Source organism: Acipenser ruthenus, chromosome 26 (assembly GCF_902713425.1).
Source record: "Acipenser ruthenus chromosome 26, fAciRut3.2 maternal haplotype, whole genome shotgun sequence".
Taxonomy (NCBI): Eukaryota; Metazoa; Chordata; class Actinopteri; order Acipenseriformes; family Acipenseridae; genus Acipenser; species Acipenser ruthenus.
The window spans coordinates 6,550,414-6,573,892 of record NC_081214.1 but is presented as its reverse complement, the minus strand read 5'-3'; the positions used below and the strand labels follow the sequence as shown (position 1 = coordinate 6,573,892).

The window sequence follows — 23,479 nt, the reverse complement described above, 5'->3', positions numbered from 1 at the left end:
CTATCCAGCAGGTTTTATATGTGTCATCAGTGGCTAAAGATCTGGAACACCTGTTAATCTTGACTAATTAAGCCAATAATTGGTTCAATTAAGTAACAGAGATTGGTTGAAACGAAAGCCAGCAGCCACAGCAGCTCTCCAGGACCAGGGTTGGAGACCCCTGTTCTGGGCTATTTCATTTCTTGTAATCTTTTCAATCTGTAAAAAAGAAGGCCAAAGCCCTTCGATAAAGCATTTGACGCAACGTACTGAGCATGTAAAGTACAGGAAGCAATTTCAGGCTGAAGATGGCAGAAGAAGATATCAGCTTCAAACTGCAGAGAGGAACTCAGGGTTGTGAGAGCCAGCTGTAATGTCATCTACAGGAGTTCAATTTAGTTGTAACCCTCACAAGATGTCTTCTGGTCGGAGATTATTGGAATACTCCTGCCATGCAAGCGTCAAAAACTCTGGCAGAAGCCCATTAAGGATACTTAACAAAATTCAAATCCAATCAATAAATTAAAAATGATAATTCATTGTGCTGGAACATTGTAGTATAAAAGCAATAACCCTCTCCACATCGGACATTACCAGGGATTATGGACTGTTTGATTGTAAGGAGGTACAAAAATGAAGAAAAAAAAATGTATACAAAAGGTTTAAATGAGCTGAAGAAGGGCTTTAGTCCGAAACGTCTTGCACTTTTGTATTGCAAGACACATCACCTGTCCTGTCATTGACGTGCGTTGTCTATCAGTGAGTTCCAAAATATATCGGATTGTGATACAGGACCAAAAACACGTCTTGTAGCCCACCAAGCTTTCAGCAGGACTGAAGATGAACGAGGGATCTCCCACCATCCTTCTCTTTTCATTTTGTAACGTTAACAAATGTTTGGATGGTTCTAGAAAAATGTTGCCAATGGGAGTGAAATGGTTTTTGAATTTCCCCCATGCTCTATTAAAAAGTATATTTTGGACACTGTTTTTAAACCACCCTGAATGTTCTGTCAGGCAGGCGGCTCCATTCTGCTTTCTTGTTACCAAGACAACAGGGGACTGTCAGAGCTGTTACTGGTCTGTTTGGCAATAGCCACACGGTAGCATCTTGTTTAAGATCACAGTGGAAGGAAGCCTCTGCAAGACAGGGCTTTAAAAACACCACTACCCCTTTGGAGGGCAGTGCAATGTCAGACACCTGGTATCTCAGGAGGGTAGGGTTTTGTTCTGTAGCAGAGGTTTCCATTAGGATATGGGGGTTAATTAAAAAACATATAGATTTACATCATTGAGGATTTTTTTGCTTGATCGTCTTTATTCTGACGCAAGGGAGCCACGGCTCATTAGTAAAGTAGGAAGAACTTATGGGAGATGGTCCACATTTCCTTCTGGAAACACATGGGGGTGGGTGGGATTTCACATTCTTCTGTGCTTACCGCACGGTTTCATATTTTTTTGTAATTGCAATTAGATCCTTTTTTTCAAACCGATGTGAAAATTAAGCTTTTTTTTTTTTTGGTAGATATTAACATTTTGCTGCTTTCTAGCTATGTGGAGGACAGATTTGTGATTTTTTTGTTTTGAGGATTTCATCAGTCCTCTCAGAGACAGCCAGGAACATACAAAAAGTGCAGGCTAGAGGAAAGTTCACATGGCAGCACTTACTCAGGGCAGTCTTACAGAACCGTCATTTTTGGAATGTGACTCATTCTCTGTGTTTTGCATGCGTAGCTGAGCTGCCATGGGTTGCATCTTATATGCACCTCTTGAATCGCCTCGTGCATTTATTGAATACTATCCTTTTCAAAACACCGCAGCACATTACTGGACTTACCAAGTTATTTCCCAATAATACTGCACGTCTTGCATGTATATAACGCACAGAAATGATCCTCAGGCCTTGTGGGTTCCTTACAGTTCTAATATGACAGTAATGAGTTTATTTAAGAGACCAAATGTCCTGTGTCGCTTTTTTGAAATTCCACCTTAATGTTGGATTGAGAGGCTGTTGAATGGGAGGCTGTGGTCTTGCTTGCTCTGGGGGGTTTGAGAACTGTGCGGCACACTGGCAGCCAGACACACTGCCCAGAGTGTCTGAAGCTCACAAACACACAAAGGCTGTACACACAAAGGGAGGAAGAAGAACGGGCACACATGGTCTAAAGGTCACCTGAGTAGATTAGCTGAAACAATTGAAAGGGTTTCCTAAGTTGGAGACAGGTGTGGTGCAGATGTTGATTTATGAAGGACCGGAAGGAAGTTGCAAGTGGCTATTGAATCTGCATGTAAACGAGTTTCTACTGAGACCAGTTTGGAGTTATTAATCATGGGGACCCAGGAACCCATGTGGAACAGCAGAGTATAGCCCTGTACACTCACCACTTCAGTATACCTCATACAATGTAAATAGCTTGTGTAGCACCCTCTGCTCAAGTCAGTCAGATCTGCTTGCCCATAATGACAGGGAGATGCAGCTTTTAAATATTGCATAGAACAGCCCGTTTACACACAAGTATGTGCTGCAGATGGCAGGTGTTTGTACTTTTTTGTCTGCATTATTATTAAAGTGGTGGAGTGGTATTATAATAATCTGTTAAGAGCTAGAGAACCCAGTTGGTTTAAACAAATAGACATCCTGCGCGCTGTATAGATCTGCTTCCTGTGGTGAACCACTGCAGAAAAAACATTTTCCATTATTTATAGCACTCAATGAACAGGACATTTCTAAAGTGTCTGATGTGAAAGTTATCTGTAATTAGCAGATACATGCACTGGGTACACTGTCGCTATCCATAACTATCATGCAGTGGTTCAGATCAACTATCCCTGCTGGTTTTTCATACTTGGGAGACATTTGCTACCCTTCTTGGACCGCTTTACTAAATATATATCTTGGTACCCCTGATAAATAACCTCTTCTGAATAAGCATTTTCATAAGCAAGACGTCACACAAGTGCAGCGGCACCCCAAATGTTATGCATTTACTTCCAATGAATTCAGAATGAACTGGGGGTGATATTTGTTCTTCATTGTGCTGTACACCAAGAATGGGTTTCTGCAGTAGTCTCTGTCAAGATAGGTATCGTTGAAGCAAAAAGACCATTAGAAAAAAAAAACAGATCGTCTGAAATCTTCCTCCTCCTTGTCATTTTATCAGCAATCTCTTATGTTTCTATTTGCAATGTGTCCAGGGATGGCCCAGTAACTCTGAACTCTGTGTTTGGATTTCATTGAGGCTTGTTAATGAAAGCATCTCTTTGGGAGCTGTTGAGTACAAGTATGCCTACACAACTGAAGAAGGATTTTTTTTTTTATGGGAAGCAAATTTTGATTGACTCCTAAATCCAGAGCAGTTGAGAAGAGGAACACTGTTGCTACCCATAGTGTACCAGCTCTGCAGATAGATAGGGCACCCCTGTCTCCTGCACCACTAGCAATGAAACGAGGGAATAGCAAACCATGACCTAAAGACACATGGCTTTTACAGACTAATAACAGGGCTTTCAGACAGATGCTAACAGAAGGATTCATAGGGGTCCTGTATTGACAAACTGTCTGGCACAGCTCAACAGGGAAATTAAGTGGCCCTTCAAAGTAAAACCGCAGTTTAAGGAGAATATATCGACCGTTGTCGACAGGGTGAAAGCTAAATAAAGAAATTGTGACTGAGTTGCAGTCTTGTGTCCTTTTCACCTTTTAAAAAGTCTGACCTTTTTATTGAGAATGTTGACAAGAGCTCTTCTGAATCAACTGCAAACTACACTATTGTTGTACCTCCCTCCCCCATCTCCCCCTCTTTATCAGGGTGGAAATGAAGGTCTTTGGTGGAATTGAAATGATCTTCAGTGGCAATTCAGCCACACCTACAGTTCGAGCTGTAGCTTGCGAACAGTTCATCCAGTTGTGTTTAAACTTGGTACAGGCATTTCTGAAGGGTTTCAGAATCTTGGGGACCCACTTCTGCATCTGGCTCCTGATTGATTGGGCTAGTGAAATCTATGCGGTCAGAACTGAATTTGATGAAACTTGGAATTGACATATGTAACAGAAGTGACTTATAAGAAACTCAAGATGACAGTGCCTTTATCATTACACTGCTTTAGCAGTAGCATCAGGCTTATACACAGCTAGGTGAGTTTAAGAGCAGCACTCATTTAGGTATACAGTTTTATAAGAGCTAACACTAGAGCTTTATTCCCCATCTGGCCTTGGATTTGGATATCTTTAGAATAATTTCCCTGTTTTAAATTTAAATATCCTAAATGAATGCGCTTATATTTTTAGAACTGCTCTTTCCGGACCTCTGTCACACCATGCACTGTTCGAATGATAAACATCACAGGCAAACCTTACAGCACAAGTATTTTCCTACCGCTCAGTTTGGGTGATAAGCGGTGCACTACTACAGTATCTTTGTCATGTGTATTGCTATCGGCAGGTAGCTGTTTACTTTACCAAATGTATTTTAGTGCTTTTATCTAAAGGATTGGATGGGGTGTAGGACCTTTGCTGTTTTGAAATCCACAACTCTTCAACAGGTCGGGTGGTAGAAAGGGAAACCCTTTTTGACATCCACGTCTGCGTTGTAATGAACCCATGGCTTTGTGAATTAACAGCTCTGTTCTCTGTTTCACTAATGAAGCTTGACTTTTAAAGGTCTTTGAAAAGCATGACAACTTTCACACAAGTCCCTGATCATTTTGTTGCGATGTGTTTAATTTTCCAGACTTTATTTTCACTTTGCACTAGGTGAAGCACTTCCATGTCCTCACCACAACAATGTAAGTACACTTCTCATGCAGAAGGTGTCAGGACCCCACCTGAGCCTCGCACTCTATGGGAGCGAGTGTAAAGTTGTTACAGTTTCAAACCCCAGCAAAGCCTGCAGACTAAATAAATATAAAGAGGGCTGGTGAAGTACGTATACCATTACTGTCACTCATTAGGTGACATTTCAGGAGGTGCGAGCGAGGCTTTGCATTATTAGCCTGATCCATTCGATCCCTGGTCAGAAGTGCGTGCTCTGAAAGTTGTATTTAACTCCATGTTGTTTGCTTTTTCTCGCAGGTCTTAGCCTTGTTTGAAGGAGGAGAGGAGAGCACAATGACTGCCTTTGTGGAACCCATTGTCATTCTCATGATCCTTGTAGCCAATGCTATCATTGGGGTGTGGCAGGTAAGAGACGACCACTTGCTTTTAGTCTTAATGCTGTGTGATGACAAAGGGGATTGTTTGTTAAACTGAGCCTCCTCCCTGTCTGGTACATCATTTACCAGAGCACAGTATGTTCTTAAAACTCCCATCAGTGTCCATGCCCTCTGCTCAGAGTGTAAGCCGTTCCTTCCCTGTGTTAGACTTGCCTTTGAGTATAGTATCAGATATAAGGCTGTTTATCTTCCCTTAAAAGAATGCATATGTATAAGAAACAAAAGAGGTATATTTTCAGATTGTTTGTAATTACCTCTTTAATTATCTTTAATGAACTTTAATTATACAAAACAAACTACTAAGTAATATAATTAAAGATTATTTTCAGCAGCGGTTGCTCACCGTGATTGTCTGGCAGGGGGGAGTCTAGCCATTCGGAAGCCTGATACTGTAACTGTCATTACAGAGACTTCTGATACTGTGTAATTTTCCACTGCTGCCCTGGGGTGTTCTTTCTCACAGTGGTGATGAGGCAGATAAGACTGAGGGTTTCCTGGGGGGGGAATCTTCTCTGCTGAGCCTTCATTGTGATGTCACCAACTGTGCAAGAGAAGCATGATCTTTGAGCGGTCCATGGAGACTGTATCGCCTTTTTGAAATTATGCTTATTCAATACACATTTTGAAATGCTAACTATGACTACACTGGCTGACCAAGTTTTTAAAAATAAAATGTATGCAAATGCATGTGGTCAGGTTTCATGTGATCTGCTAGACCTATTCTAAACGTTGCAGCTAGTTGTGTGCAACTATTCAGCAACAACTATGTGAAAGCTTCCCAAAGGGCATGATGGTGGCTGCCAGTGCATCCAGCACGTCCCTCAGCACAGTGGTGGATTCTGCAGTCTGCAGCAAAACCCCATCAGAGAGCTCTGACTAGGGACTGCAAGTACAGCTTGGAGAGGTTTAAGATATCTTGTGACACCTGTTACTTAGACTTTCACTGATGGTTTGCAATGTCACTTACACAGGGAGATGAAGAACAGGGCAACTGTTGAAGCAACTAACTGTAAATTACATTTTACTGGGGTTGATTATACAGTAATTACGCAGCATTGCACCTACATGTGGAAGTGTAGGGACAATGTAATTAGAGGCACTTCATATGACCTATTAGCACTTTTGTCCTGTATACTGGATCTTCAGGTGTAACATTTCCTTGCCAACCAGATGTTGTTTTTTTTTGTTGTTTTTTCATAGTTCCACCAGCCTTGTTTTTTATTTCTGTGATTGATTCCTCTCTCTCTGTAGTTTCTCTTCTATAAAATGATCACACGCAACTATCTCTGAGGGTGCCAGGATGAAACACAGAGCTGGAAATCCTAGCATAGCAGTTTGAGCCATTCCAGGTTTTTACTGTTAGCTTAATTAGACACAGCTGAACTTTTTTACAAAGAGGCTAATCCAGCTTGTAATAAAACATGGTAAAATGAATTTCCTAGCGGCTGAAGAGTTAATAGTACTGTCATCAGCATAAGGCATGCTCTTACCCCTTGATTACAGAGCTTGCTCTTTAGTTGAAAAGTCATTTGTCTTTGCGGTTCACATCCAGGTCTTGCTTTTCCATTTAATTCAGTGGGATGAGATGCCAATTTATTACAATGGGTCAAACTTATTTCCATCCCTAGAAAGGTTACATTGCAGTGGGTGTGAAGCCTGCCCAAGGTGTCAGTGTGCCCTGTAGAGTCGGAGGCTATTTGAGTCACTACTGTAGTTTAATTTTGTTTCACCAGCATGATGTTGTGCAAGGCCCTGTGAAATGACATTCACTCTTCTACTGTCAGCTGAGGCTGAGGGCTGGCAGTGATGAGATGAAGGACGAGTTCTGAGCTTTTCATTAAGCAAGCAAGGGGCTGAGAAATAAATTAGGGAATCTAGACCAGAGGGTAGCAATATGAAATTAAATAATCAATGTCTTTCCCTTTTGTTCTGTCTAATGGGACGAAACATGAGTTTTGTTTTGTGTCGTGAGAGAGAATGACTATTTATTATTTACTTGACAAAAATGTGGGCACATAATTACAAAATACGCATTATACTAATGTCAGGCCAAATGAGCTTCATTGTCTCATCAGCAGTAAACCACCTCTCAGTTTGGCACATGTCAATTGGAATGGCATGGATACTGAACTGCTCCCTCACCCCCTAAAAGAAAGGGGGTGCCACCTGTCCTGGGCAGGCTTGAGGCATGTAGACTGAACTGCTCTCTCAAACCCTTAGAGAAAGGGTGCTCCCTCCAGTCCAGGGTAGGCTTGAGGCATGGGGACTGAACTGCTCCCTCAGTCACTCCTAAGAGAAAGGGTGCTCCCTCCATTCCAGAGCAGGCTTGAGGCAGGGAGACTGAACTGCTCCCTCAGTCACTCCTAATAGAAAGGGTGCTCCCTCCATTCCAGAGCAGGCTTGAGGCAGGGAGACTGAACTGCTCTCTCAGTCACTCCTAAGAGAAAGGGTGCTCCCTCCAGTCCAGAGCAGGCTTGAGGCATGGAGACTGAACTGCTCTCTCAGTCACTCCTAAGAGAAAGGGTGCTCCCTCCAGTCCAGAGCAGGCTTGAGGCAGGGAGACTGAACTGCTCCCTCAGTCACTCCTAAGAGAAAGGGTGCTCCCTCCTATAATATTATAAAGCCCAGTTCTTGCAGTGGAGTGGATTCTGATGGTCTCTCTGGTTTGATTGGCAGGAGAGGAACGCGGAGAGCGCCATCGAGGCTCTGAAGGAGTATGAGCCGGAGATGGGGAAGGTGTTCCGGATGGACAGGAAGGCGGTGCAGAGGATCAAGGCTCGGGACATTGTGCCCGGGGACATCGTGGAGGTGGCAGGTGAGGGAACAGAACCTGCAGACACTTATAATGTGTATCGAATTAGGAAGGGAAACAGGCTTCCTGAAACTGAGGAAAGCAAATTGAAAACTTTCTGTAACCTTTTTTTATTTTTTTTCAAAACTGTGCATTTGAGACCTGGAAGTGCACAGCATGGTAGCTACAACCGCCTTAAAGAAGTTAGCAGAGTTTGTGAATATGATCTACAAAAAGAGATTATAAGTTCAGACCAAATGTGGTTCTGTTCATGATTTTTACAGCTTTATCACCTGGACTGCAAGCACTTATTTCAACAGCAAAATGATACAAATAGTAATTTATTTTGTCATTTTTTTTTTTATTTAAAATTATCATTCAGTGTTGGTGAAAAAACAGTTGTTTACAATGGACGGAAACTCCTTCAGTTCCCATTTCAACACTGGGTTTCTCGTTCTCTGTCGACCTCAAACCACTTCTCCTAGGAGGGATGTCTCTTTTGGTTCCCTCCACAAACAAGCAGGCTAATGGTGCCTCTGTGTTAAAAAAAAAAAAAATTTGTATGAGGGAAACTGCAGTCTTAGGGAAAGTGTTCCATAACTGTGGAGACAAGGTGGAAAAAAAGGACTTTCCTTGGCAGAAGTTTGCCCACTGTAGAAACCTGTAATGTCTTTTCAAACCCCAAACCATCCCAAACAAACCTGACTCCCGTTGGCAGGAATCCAATAGAACATCTGCTGATTTTCGACAAAACCTTCTTTTGCGCGCTGGCCTGAAAATTCCTGGTCCTGCTCAAAAGTCTGCAAGTGTCTATTTTTAACGCAAGAATGTAAGTGTGTCGTTTTAACATGCAGCTTTCTGATGCTTAAAAACCACTATCACTGCCCCTTATCTTTGCTCTGTTGAATGTTAATTTCAGATACATTTTCTCTGACCAGTGTTAAAGATCAGTCCTCCATCTTGGTCTGCCACTGTTAAGAGTTCTCCTTGCTTTAATTGCTCATCAAAACCTCTTTCTAGTAAGAACTAGGCTTAACACATGCAAGAACATCCTGCTTTCCTGAAATACTGGAACCGGCTGAAAGCAACGCAGTTAAATAAATGACTATTTTACTGTATCAGAAAACCCATTCGAAATGAGAAGCTGAACAGTGATTTACGGGCCTGTTCAAGGGCTTGAATGTCGGAGAGAAAAATGGATTTGAAAACCTTGTGAAAGTACCTGTTTATGGCTTTTAAATCAATACATGGGATTGAATTAGATACAGTGGATTACGGACAACCGCCCAAGACTAAACTCTGTACTCTTTCTTTCATCTCTGCTGTCTTGAAGAGCTTCAGTTACCTCAGCTCACACCCGTTGTCATCTTCTTTCTTTAGTCTTCTCCTTGCTATTCTCCGCAGTCTGTTTCCAAGGAGGAGACGGTCACGTGTGTGTGTGTGTGTGTGCGTGTGCGCTCAATGGAGCAGAATATTGCAGCTTGTTATTGCTGCGCATTGAAGTTTAATTCTCATTACCGGAGCATCTGTGGTCTGGGTTTTGAAACTCAAGGTTTAGAAATTACATTTTAATGCTCTTTTTGAACTGGGTTAGGTAAACTTAAATAATAATGTTCAAGCCAAAGTCACATAAGGGAAAAGGGTATACAGTTCATGTCTTAAGCAAATAGCTAGCCCACTGTGCGCTATCCATATCCATTGTATTGTAATGCTGCTGCTTGGGGGTTTTCAAGGTAACAGCTTAACGCTCGGGTATACAACAGTATTGTTCTAATGGTTCTGTAAGAGTAGTGGAATGACAGATTCATGTTGTGTGTGTATTTACAATTAAGAGGTGGATTCAAACAAAAATACAGCAATGCATTATTTGCCTATTTTATGAAGCCATGCAATCATATTTAAAGGTTTAATTGAATAGCACGATTAAAGCTGGTAAACAGCCCAGGTCATAAAGCTGTTTTGTTTGATAAACCCCACGACAAATCTACGACAGTTCATATCCAGCATAACCACTCGAACCCTCTCGCTTTCCAGTATAGCGGCGCCGTACGGAGTTGCAAAACACATGAATATGATGGCATTGTAACTCCTGCAGACTGCACGATTGTGCTGAGCATCAAGCCTGAAAAAGATTCCAGTCATCCATTCAGCTGCTCTGTTTATGAATCAAGGGCTGATGTTACTGGTTTATTGCATAACCTGCTGTGGAAATGTCATATCGTTATCCCCGTGTAACTGAAGGTAGTAACTGAACCGGAAATCCCAGTGCAGGCAGTCAGCACACCTGAGTGATTATAAATAAACCGCATGGACAGAATTTGACTTGGATGCGCATGGATTTGCCTAAAACAAGCACTGTCCCATCTTGATATTGTGCTCTACTGCCTGCCTCAAGATCGGCAGAACAAATAGGGCTTTGTTCTTTGCTGTACGGAAATAAAGAGGGAAGAAGCTTTATGGTGAGGAGCCACAGATGAACTTGATAAACAAATAGGGCCATGTACCGGATCCCTTCTCCTGAGAAACCTCTAGTGCGATCAGATAGTTAACCGAACCTAATGTCATGATACTGTCGCATTTTTAAAATATTTTTTGTCATGTGGATATCTAATTAACTTTAAACTAGGAAATATAATTTATTGTAGAATTATTAAATGCGGTTTGGTTTACCAAATGTCCTGTTTATATATTTAAAAAGAAGTGATCTTTTTGCCAACACATGCAACATGAAAAGCTTTTACAGTAAAACCCAGTCAAGGGACCAACACAGGGTACATAAGGTACATAGAATCTCTATTAAAATACACTGCCTTTATTTTAATAGTTTTTATCCAAGGCGACTTACAGAGACTAGGGTGTGTGAACTATGCATCAGCTGCAGAGCACAAGGAGGTTAAGTGACTTGCCCAGGGTCACACAATGACTCAGTGGCTGAGGTGGGATTTGAACAGGGGACCTCCTGGTTACAACCTCTTTTCTTTAACCACTGGACCACACAGCCTCCTATAATGTAACACTGACCTTAATACCTTAAAACCTGTGATGTAACACTGACCTTAATACGGCAGTCAGGGATGGATATAGTATTGAAGGTGACTTTACATTGCCATAACTAACAAATAAACTATTGAGTAAGTATCAAAGAAGCCATTACAGACATTTCACAGTACTCATTTTTGTTCACCCTCCCAGTGCATAGACACCCTTTCCCTAAACAAAAAGTTTGCCCTTCCTCTCTGCAACGTTGCCAATGTGGCCCTTTCACAGACCCAGCCTGCATTAATGTTTCCAAACTCCTACATCAGCCAGGGGTTTCCCTGTGTGGCAGGATATGGTGTTAAGGAAGAGGAGATTCTGAACGCCTCGGGCCAGACAGTATCCTGAAACCTTGGATTCTCAACCTTGACTTAGCACCGATGTATTTATCTGCTCTGCGGAGTAATGACAAACGCAGCTGATTCCCACAGCAAATCTGTCATTCCCTGCGGAAACGGCAGGCTCTGGCACAGGGAGGAGTGAGCAAGGAGGTTAATGACAGGGTAACACCAGCACGCTGTTTGGACATGGCTCCACTCTCCAAAGAACTACCAGTAACCTTACAAGTCTTTGAACAGAAGTGTACTGTCATTGCCTCTTAAAGAGGTACCCGGAAATGCCATGTGTGTTTCCTGTGGTTGCAGTCAGAGTGTGTGCAAGAGGAACGTGGCTGCTCTGTAGTAAAGAACTAGGGCTTGTAAATTAACTTTGTAAATGTCATCTTGAATGCAGTGTTGTTCCCTATGCTGTTTGAAAACCTTTATTTAATGGTTAACCCTTTGTGAATACAGCCCAGTGTGCCTTTATAAATGTGAAGTACTGTGCATGCCTGGGACATTCTTAAATGAAAATCTACCATGCTGGGAAATCTTGGCCATCGTAGTATTATAATTGAAAGTGGACAGACAGACAGACTTTTTTTTGCATCAAATTATATCTTTTAATTTCCCTGTGATGAACTTCTCCAGAAACGTTATAATCTTACAATATGAAAATAACTTTAAACAGCTTGCTTCTTACTGTGCTGTTGAACAGCGAATTCTAATCTTTAAAGACACTAAAAACAAAAGGATACTCTGTCAGCCAAGTCTGTCTGTTTGGCTGATATATAAAAGACTCCTACTAACTTTCTTTCTTTCTTCCCTTAAGTGCTGCTTCTTTGATGTTTTTGGTTGCTAAGCAGCCTGAAACAGTAAACATTTGGGAAGGTAAACCATATCCACTGCTCTGTAGAAACCGCTGGCAGATGTTTCTAACAGAGATATTATTGTTGGAAACTCCAAGCATAGTGATTAATGTTGACACCGGCATGATAAAGAGTTTACTGGCAAAAAAGAGGCTGTTACTGTGGAACTGAGCATCAGTTTCCTGTGTGTGAGATTGACATCATTACTCCATAAAGCCCTGGTGGAAAGTCCTGGGTTGCTGATTACAGGCTATAGTTGGGAATTGGAACACATATTTCTGCTGCCGTTCATAAATCACAGAAGTCTTAAAACAGGTCTCTGCTCACAATCATTCCATAAATCTTGCGTGCTCTGCAGTTCCATTGGTGTTTTGAAAGTAGCACACGTGTATTCTTGTTAAAGAAAGCTCTCGGTTTGCGAGACTTATTTCAGGTCTGTAACGGTTTCCCCTTCCGAGGGGTAAAGCTAGTCAGTCATTTGGAGATGCTGCTGTTGGTTATTATCGTTAACATTAACCTGCTGTCTAGTCTCTGGGGTCAGGTTCAACTTACAACCCACCCATCACTATACTTAGGTTTTAAAATCAGTGCTGCTTCCTGGTACCTTGTCAGTCTGCTGTAGGGAAATGTCACTCCAATGGTCTTGCTACAGTCAGATCATATGACCTACAGCACAGAGACCATGGATTTTTTGAAAACTACAGTACAAATAAAATTAAACTGTATGGAACACAACCAAGCAGGGTGCATAAAGCCTAAAGCTGGATAATGCTCTGCAAAGAGTTAATGAAGAAACACAGAGCTTTCAAAGAGGTAGTGGAAAGTGGAAAGTTCCATGTGTTTGTGGACCCCCCCCCTCGTTTTGGGGATTCTCCTTGGTCATCCTGCGTGATAACAAAGCCTGTCATTGCAGTCAGCCTGCAGGCAGCATCCCAGAGCTGGCGCCACGCCAACATGTCATTCGCTCCGAGGATTCCAGCAGAGACACCCACGCACATGACATCATCGCCGAGAACAAAGAACCAGCACGCAGATCAATTACTTCTGTCTGCTGAGCTGAAAAGGTTTTTATCCTGTGATAGCTGACAACTGGCAGGACAGTGCAGTCAAGCACACATTGCTATTAGAGCTGAAGGTTCCGGTCACTTGCACATAAAGAGATGTGTGTGTTTTTTGTTTTTTCAAAGCTTGTCATTATTTTGAAACAGTTCATTCACACTTCTGCGTCAAAACCAGAGGACTGGAGTGAACAAAAGCAACGTCTACCGCTTTCAACGTCTGTCAATTTCTCATTATAGAAACCAAAATCGAATCTTTTTACATACATGAGTTGTAACCTCTACCACTCATTACCATAGTGCCATCTGCTGTCTGCAATTCCCTGTGATTTACTGTATTGATAGTGAACTGCGTAACTGATGGACCAGACCCTTACCTTAAACCTGGATCACCCACAAAATATCATGTTCTTCTTTAGTGTCTGTTCTTGTCTTTATTGCATCATGACTTAAAGGCAAAACTGTACTTGGGCACCCGATGCTACATTCTTGTGTGGTTCAGAGCTCAGCTGACGTTGCTCTAGGACAGAGCTGATGAATGTGCTGCAGCCCCAGGCTGTCTGACCTTCAGTTTACCTTTTGAAGGATAACACTGGTATTAAGACCAGAAAACCTGGAGTGAGTCATTTCCATTTGTATATATAGCGAGGTGTTTTAAAGTTTAAGGCTTGTCACTGCTTAACGCAGACTAGCACAGGGTTTACAAAGAAAACAATGAATCAGTTCTACCCATGCAGAATCATCCCATGTTATGTAAAAGGATTATCGCCGAAGGTAGAAAAAGATAAAAGGCAGGAGCTTGCATTGCACAGCGAATTAGTTTTTAATCCTTGGAAGTTTAACACAATCCCGGGGCCTCTTGAGCATTCCAACATGTCAAGCCTTCAAGTGCAGCTGGTACACCAGAGTGTAACCATTAACCTGTCCCCCTGCAACATTTGTTTTATTCTTACTGATGAGTCGACGAGGTCCACCAGACATGGCAAAGACAACAGTCTTTTCATCCTAGTCTTTGGACCGTCCATATAACAAATTGCTCAACTTGTCTTAAGATCTGAATTGCAACAGATATCAGACGACAGTTACATTTTCTGTAACCACGACAAAAACATGTGTCTGATCCTTATCAGCGGGATTTATTAGGCAAAATCTTATCAGTCATATCAAGGAAAAAACCCTGTTTCTTTGCAGTGCCAACAGTGGTTAATCAGCAGGTTTGTCTAAAGAGACATTGCAGCAAGTTATTTATAAGCGGCTATATTTAATTTAATGTATGGCTTTTTTTAATCGATTTACAGTCAAACCTGTTTAGTATCTGTTAATGTCGCCCCCCCTTATTATTACCACATTAAAATGTACCGCATATAATGGAAGTAAATAGCGAACGTCATCTGTCAGACAATTGCTTTCCAACTCAGATGATGCCACTTTGTAAATTAAGAGTACAATCAGAAAGTTTAGATATAATGATGTTTCTGCACAGTATATTCTAGAACACAATCTAGAATGCACAACACTGAATATGCATTGTGAATATTATTACAGCTTGCTGTACAGAAGTAGAGAAGACAAATAGGCCAAATTGATTACTTTTTTTTTGCCAGGGTTCTATTAAAAGAGGTTGGCTGAATATTGAAATAGGTCTGATGTCAACAGATGAGAGTTATTATATCACTTTACATTGACACAATCCAAACAAAAGTATTCCTGTAGTGTCAGGTAGCTACAGCCAGACCCAGCAATAATACGGTGAAATAAATAAAACATTTGGCCTGATTTAGCGGCATTGTACTACTTTGTAATGGGATACCCTTGTGAGTATATCTACGTTGTGCATTTGTGAAAGCCGAGAAGGCTCAGTTCTGTGTGTGTCTCTGTGCCTCTTGCTTATCCAATCCCGCACCAGACTTTAACTGATAACACTTTTCAGATCTACTCTGTGTACAGAAAATGAATTCTTTCAGTCAGCCAAATCCAATAGGAGACTGCACTGTGAGAGAGAGGGACGTTTCCCACAAACTCTGGCCTTGTCATTCGGATCTGTTTGTGGAAACAAGCGAGTGTTTACATTCACAGCAGGATGGGCCTGTTGCTGTGGGGAACGTGCATTCCAGCGTACAGGCCAAACCACCACTCAAGACACCACCAAGTGGTCTTTTTAGATACCTTAGAGCAGGGCTTCTCAAACTCGGTCCTGGGGACCCCCTGTGGCTGCTGGTTTTCATTCCAGCCCAGCTCTCAATTACTTAACTAGACCCTTAACTGAACTGATAATTTGCTTAATTAGACATTTTTACTTATTTTCAGCTCATGAACAGTTGCATATTTCAAGTCAGCTATAACATTTGATAAGCAACTTGAACTGCAACTGCAAACTCAATTAAAATGGACAGTAATATTTTATATGTATATTTAAAAAGTGCAAAAGCAAGCAATTCCGGGTTATGGGTCAAGCTGTCTTCATTTTACCATGTGGGTTCTGGCAGCTAAGGGGTTTACAGAATCCTAGGAAAGTACGTACGCACTATAGCTTTTTAATAACCAGGACCTGCATTCTTTCATCCCCCTTAGTTGGTGATAAGGTCCCAGCTGACATTAGGATTACCAGCATCAAATCAACAACACTTCGGGTGGACCAGTCCATTCTCACAGGTAAGAAGGGGTGGGAGGGTGGCTGTGCATTTCTTTCTGTTAATTTACTGTTTTTAAAGGGGAATTGCTTATTTTTGTATTTCAATTAGGCAAGTAAATTGAAAGTGCCCCTTCATTTAAGCTAATTATCCCAGTTTAAGGGGCTTGCAATGTGACAACAAATGTACTTAGAGTAAAAAGAAAATATGAAACAGGCCTTTTTAACTTTACTAAACAGCACATTGGCAAATACGGCTCAATCTGTCACAGAAAGGAAATGTGAACGAAAGACTCATAGGCAGGAGTGGCTTTTCAAACTGTGACAATTTGCTTCTGACTTTTTGATATTGTGTGTAAGTAAGGGGGAGGTACTAACTACATTGTAGTAGATTAAGTTACTGTGCTTCACGTAGGATACATGCACCGTATATCATCCTAAAGCAGCCTACAGAATAGCACTAGAGATGTTTCACAGCTGAATGATGATTTGTGTCTGACATAGACGGGCCATGTAGGAAAGCTGCAGTGTCCCGCAGTCATGTTCAATTATATACTCCAATTTAATTGCTGGGTAACTGCTTACTACATTCTTCAATAGTTTCCCTTCTCTCAACTTTATGAGAAACCAGACCTTTTTGTTTTTCCAGTTACAGTAGTTGACAGTCAGCTAGCCTCAGGTGCAGACACACACACACTAGCTCCTCCTGTCCCTGTCACTCTGCAAACTAAACTACTACAAGTACCAGCAGCAGCAGGTGCACAGAGATGGTCCAGAGCTTCTGAAGTCCTTTTCTGGGAAACAGAGTTTGGTGTTAGACTGGATGCTAGTTACCACAGTTCATATAGCTATTTTACTTCATAGTTCAAATGATAAAAAAAACAACAACTCTGGAGCCTATTTTGAATTCATGTGTCATTTGAATATCTTTTTATGGTGTTAGCAATCATTCTGAGTGGCTCTAGGTTTTTGTTGCTCCCATTTTTCTTAAAATCTGCCTTTACCTGTCACTGAGCTGCTTTGAGCTTGTCTGGAGAACCCTAACTGTCAGGCACTGGACATGTGAAATCACTCTGCCAGCCCCTACCCACTCTCTGTCTTTAGAAATGATTTGAATAGACTGAGAAAGGCTGTTTAGTGAGGGCATGTTGGAGACAAAGCAGCACAGAGCCTTATCGAATTAGAATAGATTTCGAGAAATATGAGAGTCAGAACTTATCAGAACCAAGAATCTGAATGACTGCAAACACCATGCAACAGTACGGGAAATTTATAACAAGCCATTTTAAAAATGAAACTACTTACTGCTCCTTCCTGCAAGCCATTTCTTGGTAGTTTTGTATTATTACAATGGTTTTGTATCGCACAGAAAATGTTCCTGCTCTCTTACGCTTGCTTTAAAATGAGGCCATGTGCTTCATACCCCCTAGACACTGAACATTCTACATCTGTCTTGTGGATTCCAATAGACACAGCATTTCTGATGTGAAAAGGACTCCCTCAAACACTAGAATCTAGGGGATACTAAGTCCCAGATATAGAACAGAACACTAGACATCTGGAATGAAGTTGTGTAATACACATCCATGTGCACTAGAAAGATTAGGCTTTCTGACTTGGTTTCATTGTTGTATGCTCCCTATACCTTTGAACTAAGCCAGTAAGACAAATACAGTAACAAACAACATAACTGAATTAAAAAAATAAAATAAAACCGACTTCCTTTTTTGGTTCTGTGTTTAGGTTCCTATTGTGATAAGAGCTTAGAAATGAGCGGGGTTGATGATTCACGGGGTGTTTTCCCATGAGATGAGGAAGTACCGGTATTTAAAAAATAAAATTGAGGAAAAAACTAAATATAGGAATGTTATTGAAAAGATTGGAAGGTAATTATATTAAAAATGTCTGTTTCTTCCAATTTAGGTGAATCGGTGTCTGTAATTAAACACACAGACCCAGTGCCTGACCCCAGAGCTGTCAACCAGGACAAGAAAAACATGCTTTTCTCAGTAAGTGTGTCTTTCTGTGTGTAAACCTCATTATTCTTTGTCAGATTGTCTTAACATACAGTAATGGGGGTCAGAAAAACATAATAACAAACATCTATCTTTGTTTATCATCATAAAGCCATGACATCAATTGAACACAATTGACATTCTGAAAAAGAAAGGCCATGGAGAATTAACTGCTCCCTCACCCCCTAAGAGAAGGTGTGGTCTCCCTAGTCCAAGGAAGGCTGGAGGCATGGAGACTGAACCCCTCCCTCACCCCCCTAAGAGAAGGGTTGGTCTCCCCAGTCCAGGGAAGGCTGGAGGCATGGAGACTGAACCCCTCCCTCACCCCCCTAAGAGAAGGGGTGGTCTCTCCAGTCCAGGGCAGGCTGGAGGCATGGAGACTGAACTGCTCACACGCCACCAAAATGAAAGGTCTGTCCCTCATGGAGACTGAACCCTTCCCTCACCCCCTAAGACTCCAATTGCAGGGCAATGTATGAAAACGTGTTCTTTCCCTGCTCTATTCAGTCTCTAAAGCTGCTAATCCAACAGACATAGCATGTACTAGTTGAGATTAAAGGCAAATGCATTTTAAAGGAACAATGTATTAGTCTATTTATTACTACCTATTTCAATTTGATTTATTTTTATACTACTTATTTTTATCACTGCTTTTAAGTAATAATTCAAATGACTAGTTTTACTACTTTACTCTGTTTAATTAAGGGGGTGTTTGTATTTTGTCATCTCTTGTTTTGTATGTTATACATTTTATTTTTATCTATAAAGCTCTTGGAGGCGGTGTTATCGCAAAAAGCGCCATATAAGTAATACGTATTGATTGATTGATTGATAGATAATGTAAAGGCAGGAGGTATGTCTTAATATATTGATTAATCTCATCGTTCCATCACTGCCTCGCAGGGCACCAACATCGCCGCTGGCAGGGCTATCGGCGTGGTGGTGGCCACTGGGGTAGCCACGGAAATCGGCAAAATCCGTAACCAGATGGCGGCGACGGAGCAGGAGAAGACCCCGCTGCAGCAGAAGCTGGACGAGTTCGGGGAGCAGCTCTCCAAGGTCATCTCGCTGATCTGCGTGGCCGTGTGGGTCATCAACATCGGACACTTCAACGACCCTGTCCACGGGGGCTCCTGGATCCGTGGTGCCATCTACTACTTCAAGATCGCTGTGGCCCTGGCCGTGGCTGCCATCCCCGAGGGGCTGCCCGCCGTCATCACCACCTGCCTGGCCCTGGGCACCCGCAGGATGGCCAAGAAGAACGCCATTGTGCGGAGCCTGCCTTCCGTCGAGACGCTGGGCTGCACATCCGTTATCTGCTCTGACAAGACCGGCACTCTCACCACCAATCAGATGTCGGTGTGCAAGGTGAGTACCCACTGGGCATCTACAGCTATGGACAAAAGCTTTGCATCACCTAGAATTTTAGGATTGAGACATTTAAAAAAAAAAAAAAAAAAAGGAAAGAAAAAACTATATGAACGTAATTTAGATGGTATCGTAATCAAAGAAACTAAGAAGCCATAATAGTAGTACTGTATTTCATGTAAGACTTTTGAAATGTCATATTTTTAAATTGACAGTTTTTCATTAAGTAAATGGAAAACCTACAAAGCGGTGTGTAATTCAATATGTTAACGTAACATTATTCAGCAGGTTTCATTCGAAGCAAAATGAGTTGATTCTATAGGATGTAGCAAAACTATTGGCCATAGCTGTATTTAAACATTTCGAGGTCTGATGTACTTGCCGGGCACAGTGTGTTAATGCATCAAAGAGGAATCCTGGGCGGGATTTGTTTATAAATATGCTCTGTTTTCATATCTGCTGTTATCGAATGTTAACACACGGTTGGTTTTGGCATGTTTTACGAATGCAGTGGCGTGTTTGGGGGCGTGTTTTCCTTTGTCTGGAGATAACGTATGAAGGGAAATAACGCGTAAAGGTCATTGCACACCGGATCTGTTCCTTTACTGTCATTTAAACAAACAAAAAATTGGATCGAATTTGAAATGATGTGATTCCAAATTAAATGCATCACTCTCGTTCGACAATTATGGAGTTAGTATGCAAGGTGCAATTTGAAATGTTCCCCGTTTGTTAAGTTAATATTCATTGAGGCATGTAGACTGAATTGGAGAAAGGATTGAGCCAGTGTGTACTTTGGATTGAAATATATCAAACGTCAAGCACATGTTTTGTTTTTTGCCTATTCCAAACAGTCACTTAATGTTCTTCAGTTTCCATTATTTGAAAAGGACATGGACATTTGCCAAGTTTTATTTCAGCAGCTAGAGCAGAATTGATGATGGAGATTCCCATTTAGTGTTGTGCGTCAGCGTTGAAGTCATGCTGCTAATGCTGCTAATTAAGCGTGATTGTTGGCCATTTGCTTAAAGCATTCCGAATGAATATTGTTCAGTGTGCTTAAAGATCCTCTTACGTGATTCATGAGCTTGGCTGGGTTTTAACTTCAGTAAGGAAGAAGGCATCAGCATCTTGCAAGGCACAGAGGGCATCCTGTATAAAACAGCAGGTTTCAGCAAACACGTATTTAAAGATGGTCAGAAAGGAATGCAGAGTGACACCACTGCTGTCTGTGTGTTTAAATAATGCATACTGATTCTCTAATGGACTGCTTCGACCAAATGCAAAGGAAGGAGCACAGCAATAAGTTAATACATACAGTTAAAATGCACTTTGACCGCTTGGTAAAGGGGTTATTATAGCTAATGAAATAGTTCCACAAATAATAGGCTGAATTGAATTTTGTTTGTCCTATGAAGGACTGCTTTCTGATTAATCCAGTGCACACAAAACAGAGTGGAATATGATTGATATTTCATTATGTGGTTAACTGATGCAGGAGACATGTAAGACTTGTAAATGTTTAACCAGAAGGTCCCTAGTGGAACCTGTTTAATCTTGTTTACATAAATACATTCATGTTCTGCCAGATCCTCTGCACTGGCAAATACAGTATATTTACATTCTGCATGTTTACAATAGCCTGGGTTCATTGAGCCAGAACACAAATGTCCTGTTAGGACAGGACATGGAAGTTTTTTGTGTGTAGTGCAGCGCTTGTGAAAGACTGGCAGTGTAAAAGCCCTCTTATTAATCTCAAGTTCATGAACAGCGTGGGAAGCAGTGGAGCTTGTCCTGCTAATACCCAGCAGCCTTGTTTCCACCTGCTAGTGGAACAGCTCTGGAATGAGTCTTGTGCATTTCCATTGTCACACAGATCTGTTATACAGACCTCTCCTGGCACACACTGTGCATTGGAACTTGAGAGTTCTGTTCAGCCCTCTGATTGGGTGAGATCCATGCGCCCACCCAATCAGCTGTAATCAGTTTTACCTTATGCGCAGGAAGGTTTATCAGAGGGACATTATGGCGTTGACGTCAATACCCAAATATATACCATTTTCCCTTGTTTGATATCCACTTTGACACCCAACATTTCAGGCCGTACAGTTTTATTTGATCTTCAGCCTAACTGTAGGGTAAGGTTTTGGTAGTTTCAAATGTGTCATCCTAACAACGAAGTCCCAAGTCCCATATGCAAGTTCATAACCCCTCAGCTTCCAGCTGGTGTCATTGGAAGCCCATATTGTTACTTTTTTCTCTTGATCAATCCTCAGAGAATGCACAATTGAAGAAATAGCCAGTTTGGATAGAACTATGTGGTACTTTAACCTCGCCAAAGTGGCCATAAGCAATGCTCGAATGTATGACAAATGCAACTTCAAAAATCTGCCAAAAATCCCAAATCCCCGGATACCAACATATTTTGCTTGATGCTTGTAGATATTATCAAAATCTATCCAAACATATTTCTGGGTAATTTTTTGGATTCCCCCATGCAAGTTATTACGTCCTATACTTGGTTCAGATTTCAAGGGGGTTTAATGACCAGTGGTGGGACTTGAAACCAAAAGTTTTCCACAGAATTTGGAAGACTGGTTCCTAAGGGTCCCACATCCCGTACAGGGTAAAGGGTTAGGCTGAAGTTCAAATAAAACTCGTCAGTTACCCCTCGTCTGGCAATTTGCCAGAAGTGAGTAGGGTGCTCCCAGTATTTTTTTCTGAAAAGCCCTATTCAATACGAGTAGAACGAGGTGCTACACATGATGGTAGCATCTAAATTGCACCCAGGGTGATTTTTCTGGTCAAGGTCCCTTTCTCACTTTAGGTTGACCTTTGCAAGGTCACAGGTCGAACGGGAAATTAAAAAAAAAAAAAAAAAAATAGCTATCATTTCTGAACTCGGAGAGTCTGAAAACCCCCAGGTGAATTTTTCTAGGAAAATCTGAGACGGACGGGAAACGGCACTGGTTGAGTTGACATGGAATGATCCGTTTGGATTATTAGCTTTGGCAGCAAACTGAGACAGAGGGAGTGTTGTGGGCAACCCCCCCATTACCTAATCCTGTACAGCAGATATACAAAAACAGGGATTTCTCATTTGCACCACTGACACAGAGCTGCTCCTTGTTCAGAAATAGGATGGAAACTTGCCTTTTTTATTTTTTTAATTATTATCAACTACAAGAATGCTCTTTTGTCAGTAGCAGGTTTGTGTATGATAATTCCAGCCAGGTAATATGTGTTGGCTCAACACTAACTTCAGATGTAAAATCTAACAGATGTATCCCTTTAGAGACAGTAGATATAACACCAAGGTAGTTATCGACCAGACACAATCAGCACACAAGGGTCCCCATTTAAATGAAAGCTCTAAAAAATGGAAATTAATGCCTTAAAAGTTGAGCTGAATGGGCTTAAATTACAGTGTTTTGTTACTAGTATTCTAACAAGAGTCTTTAAAATATATATTTTGAAACATGTGAATAACCTGTTATGAATTGTTTTTAATTTAACAAAAAAAACTTTTTTTATTCCCTTACTTAAAACATTTCTGTGATGTTACCCAATCTTTTGAGTGAGTAATTCTACGAATCTTCTAACTAAAAGTGGCTGTGTAGCTTTGAAGAGAAGGGGAGTGCGGGGCAGATGTATTGTTGATTAATGAATCCACACAGTTTGTGCTACGAATTCACAGAAAACTGTTGATTCGTCAACGAAACCACAGTCTGAACAATTCAACAGAAAAGCGAATGCCATTTTATTACGCTACAATCAGTTCAACAATTAGTTAATTGTAGTACTACATATTTCAAACGTACAGAAAAGGGCTTGTAATTTCAGTTTAGCATTTCATATAGCTGTTTACCCATTGTTCAAACAAGCTTCAGCTTTCTGCTCACTTACCAAATTAACAATTAATTTAAAGAAATGTTTTCAGGGGCATAAACAACCCAAAGGGTTGAATCTGCAAAAGATTCAAAACTTATCGTTGTTTATCCCTTGCAGGAAAGGTTACAGATGTGCAATGGAAACAAAAATGTCTTCGATTTATACACATTAGGACAGCAAGCTGCCTTGGTTTCCGCTGGCTATGCATTCGTTTACTTGGGAAGCAGAAATGACATGAAGAAGAATTTCTTAATATAACTGCAGATGGTTTCATGGGGATAGAGACTGATACTGTGGGCAATAACTGATTAGCTTC

At 41.3% G+C, this 23,479-nt stretch overlaps 1 protein-coding gene across 2 annotated transcripts in view; it reads left to right on the top strand.

Moving 5' to 3' along the window:
• LOC117430875 (sarcoplasmic/endoplasmic reticulum calcium ATPase 1-like) overlaps positions 1-23,479 on the top strand; it is a 68,078-nt gene that overhangs the window by 21,825 nt on the left and 22,774 nt on the right. For both annotated transcript variants that reach the window (XM_059001601.1, XM_059001600.1), the window contains exons 4-8: positions 5,050-5,157; positions 7,866-8,004; positions 15,832-15,912; positions 17,813-17,898; positions 18,808-19,272. In XM_059001601.1, coding sequence (XP_058857584.1) covers positions 5,050-5,157; positions 7,866-8,004; positions 15,832-15,912; positions 17,813-17,898; positions 18,808-19,272 — 879 coding nt within the window. The remainder of the gene's footprint in view (positions 1-5,049; positions 5,158-7,865; positions 8,005-15,831; positions 15,913-17,812; positions 17,899-18,807; positions 19,273-23,479) is intronic.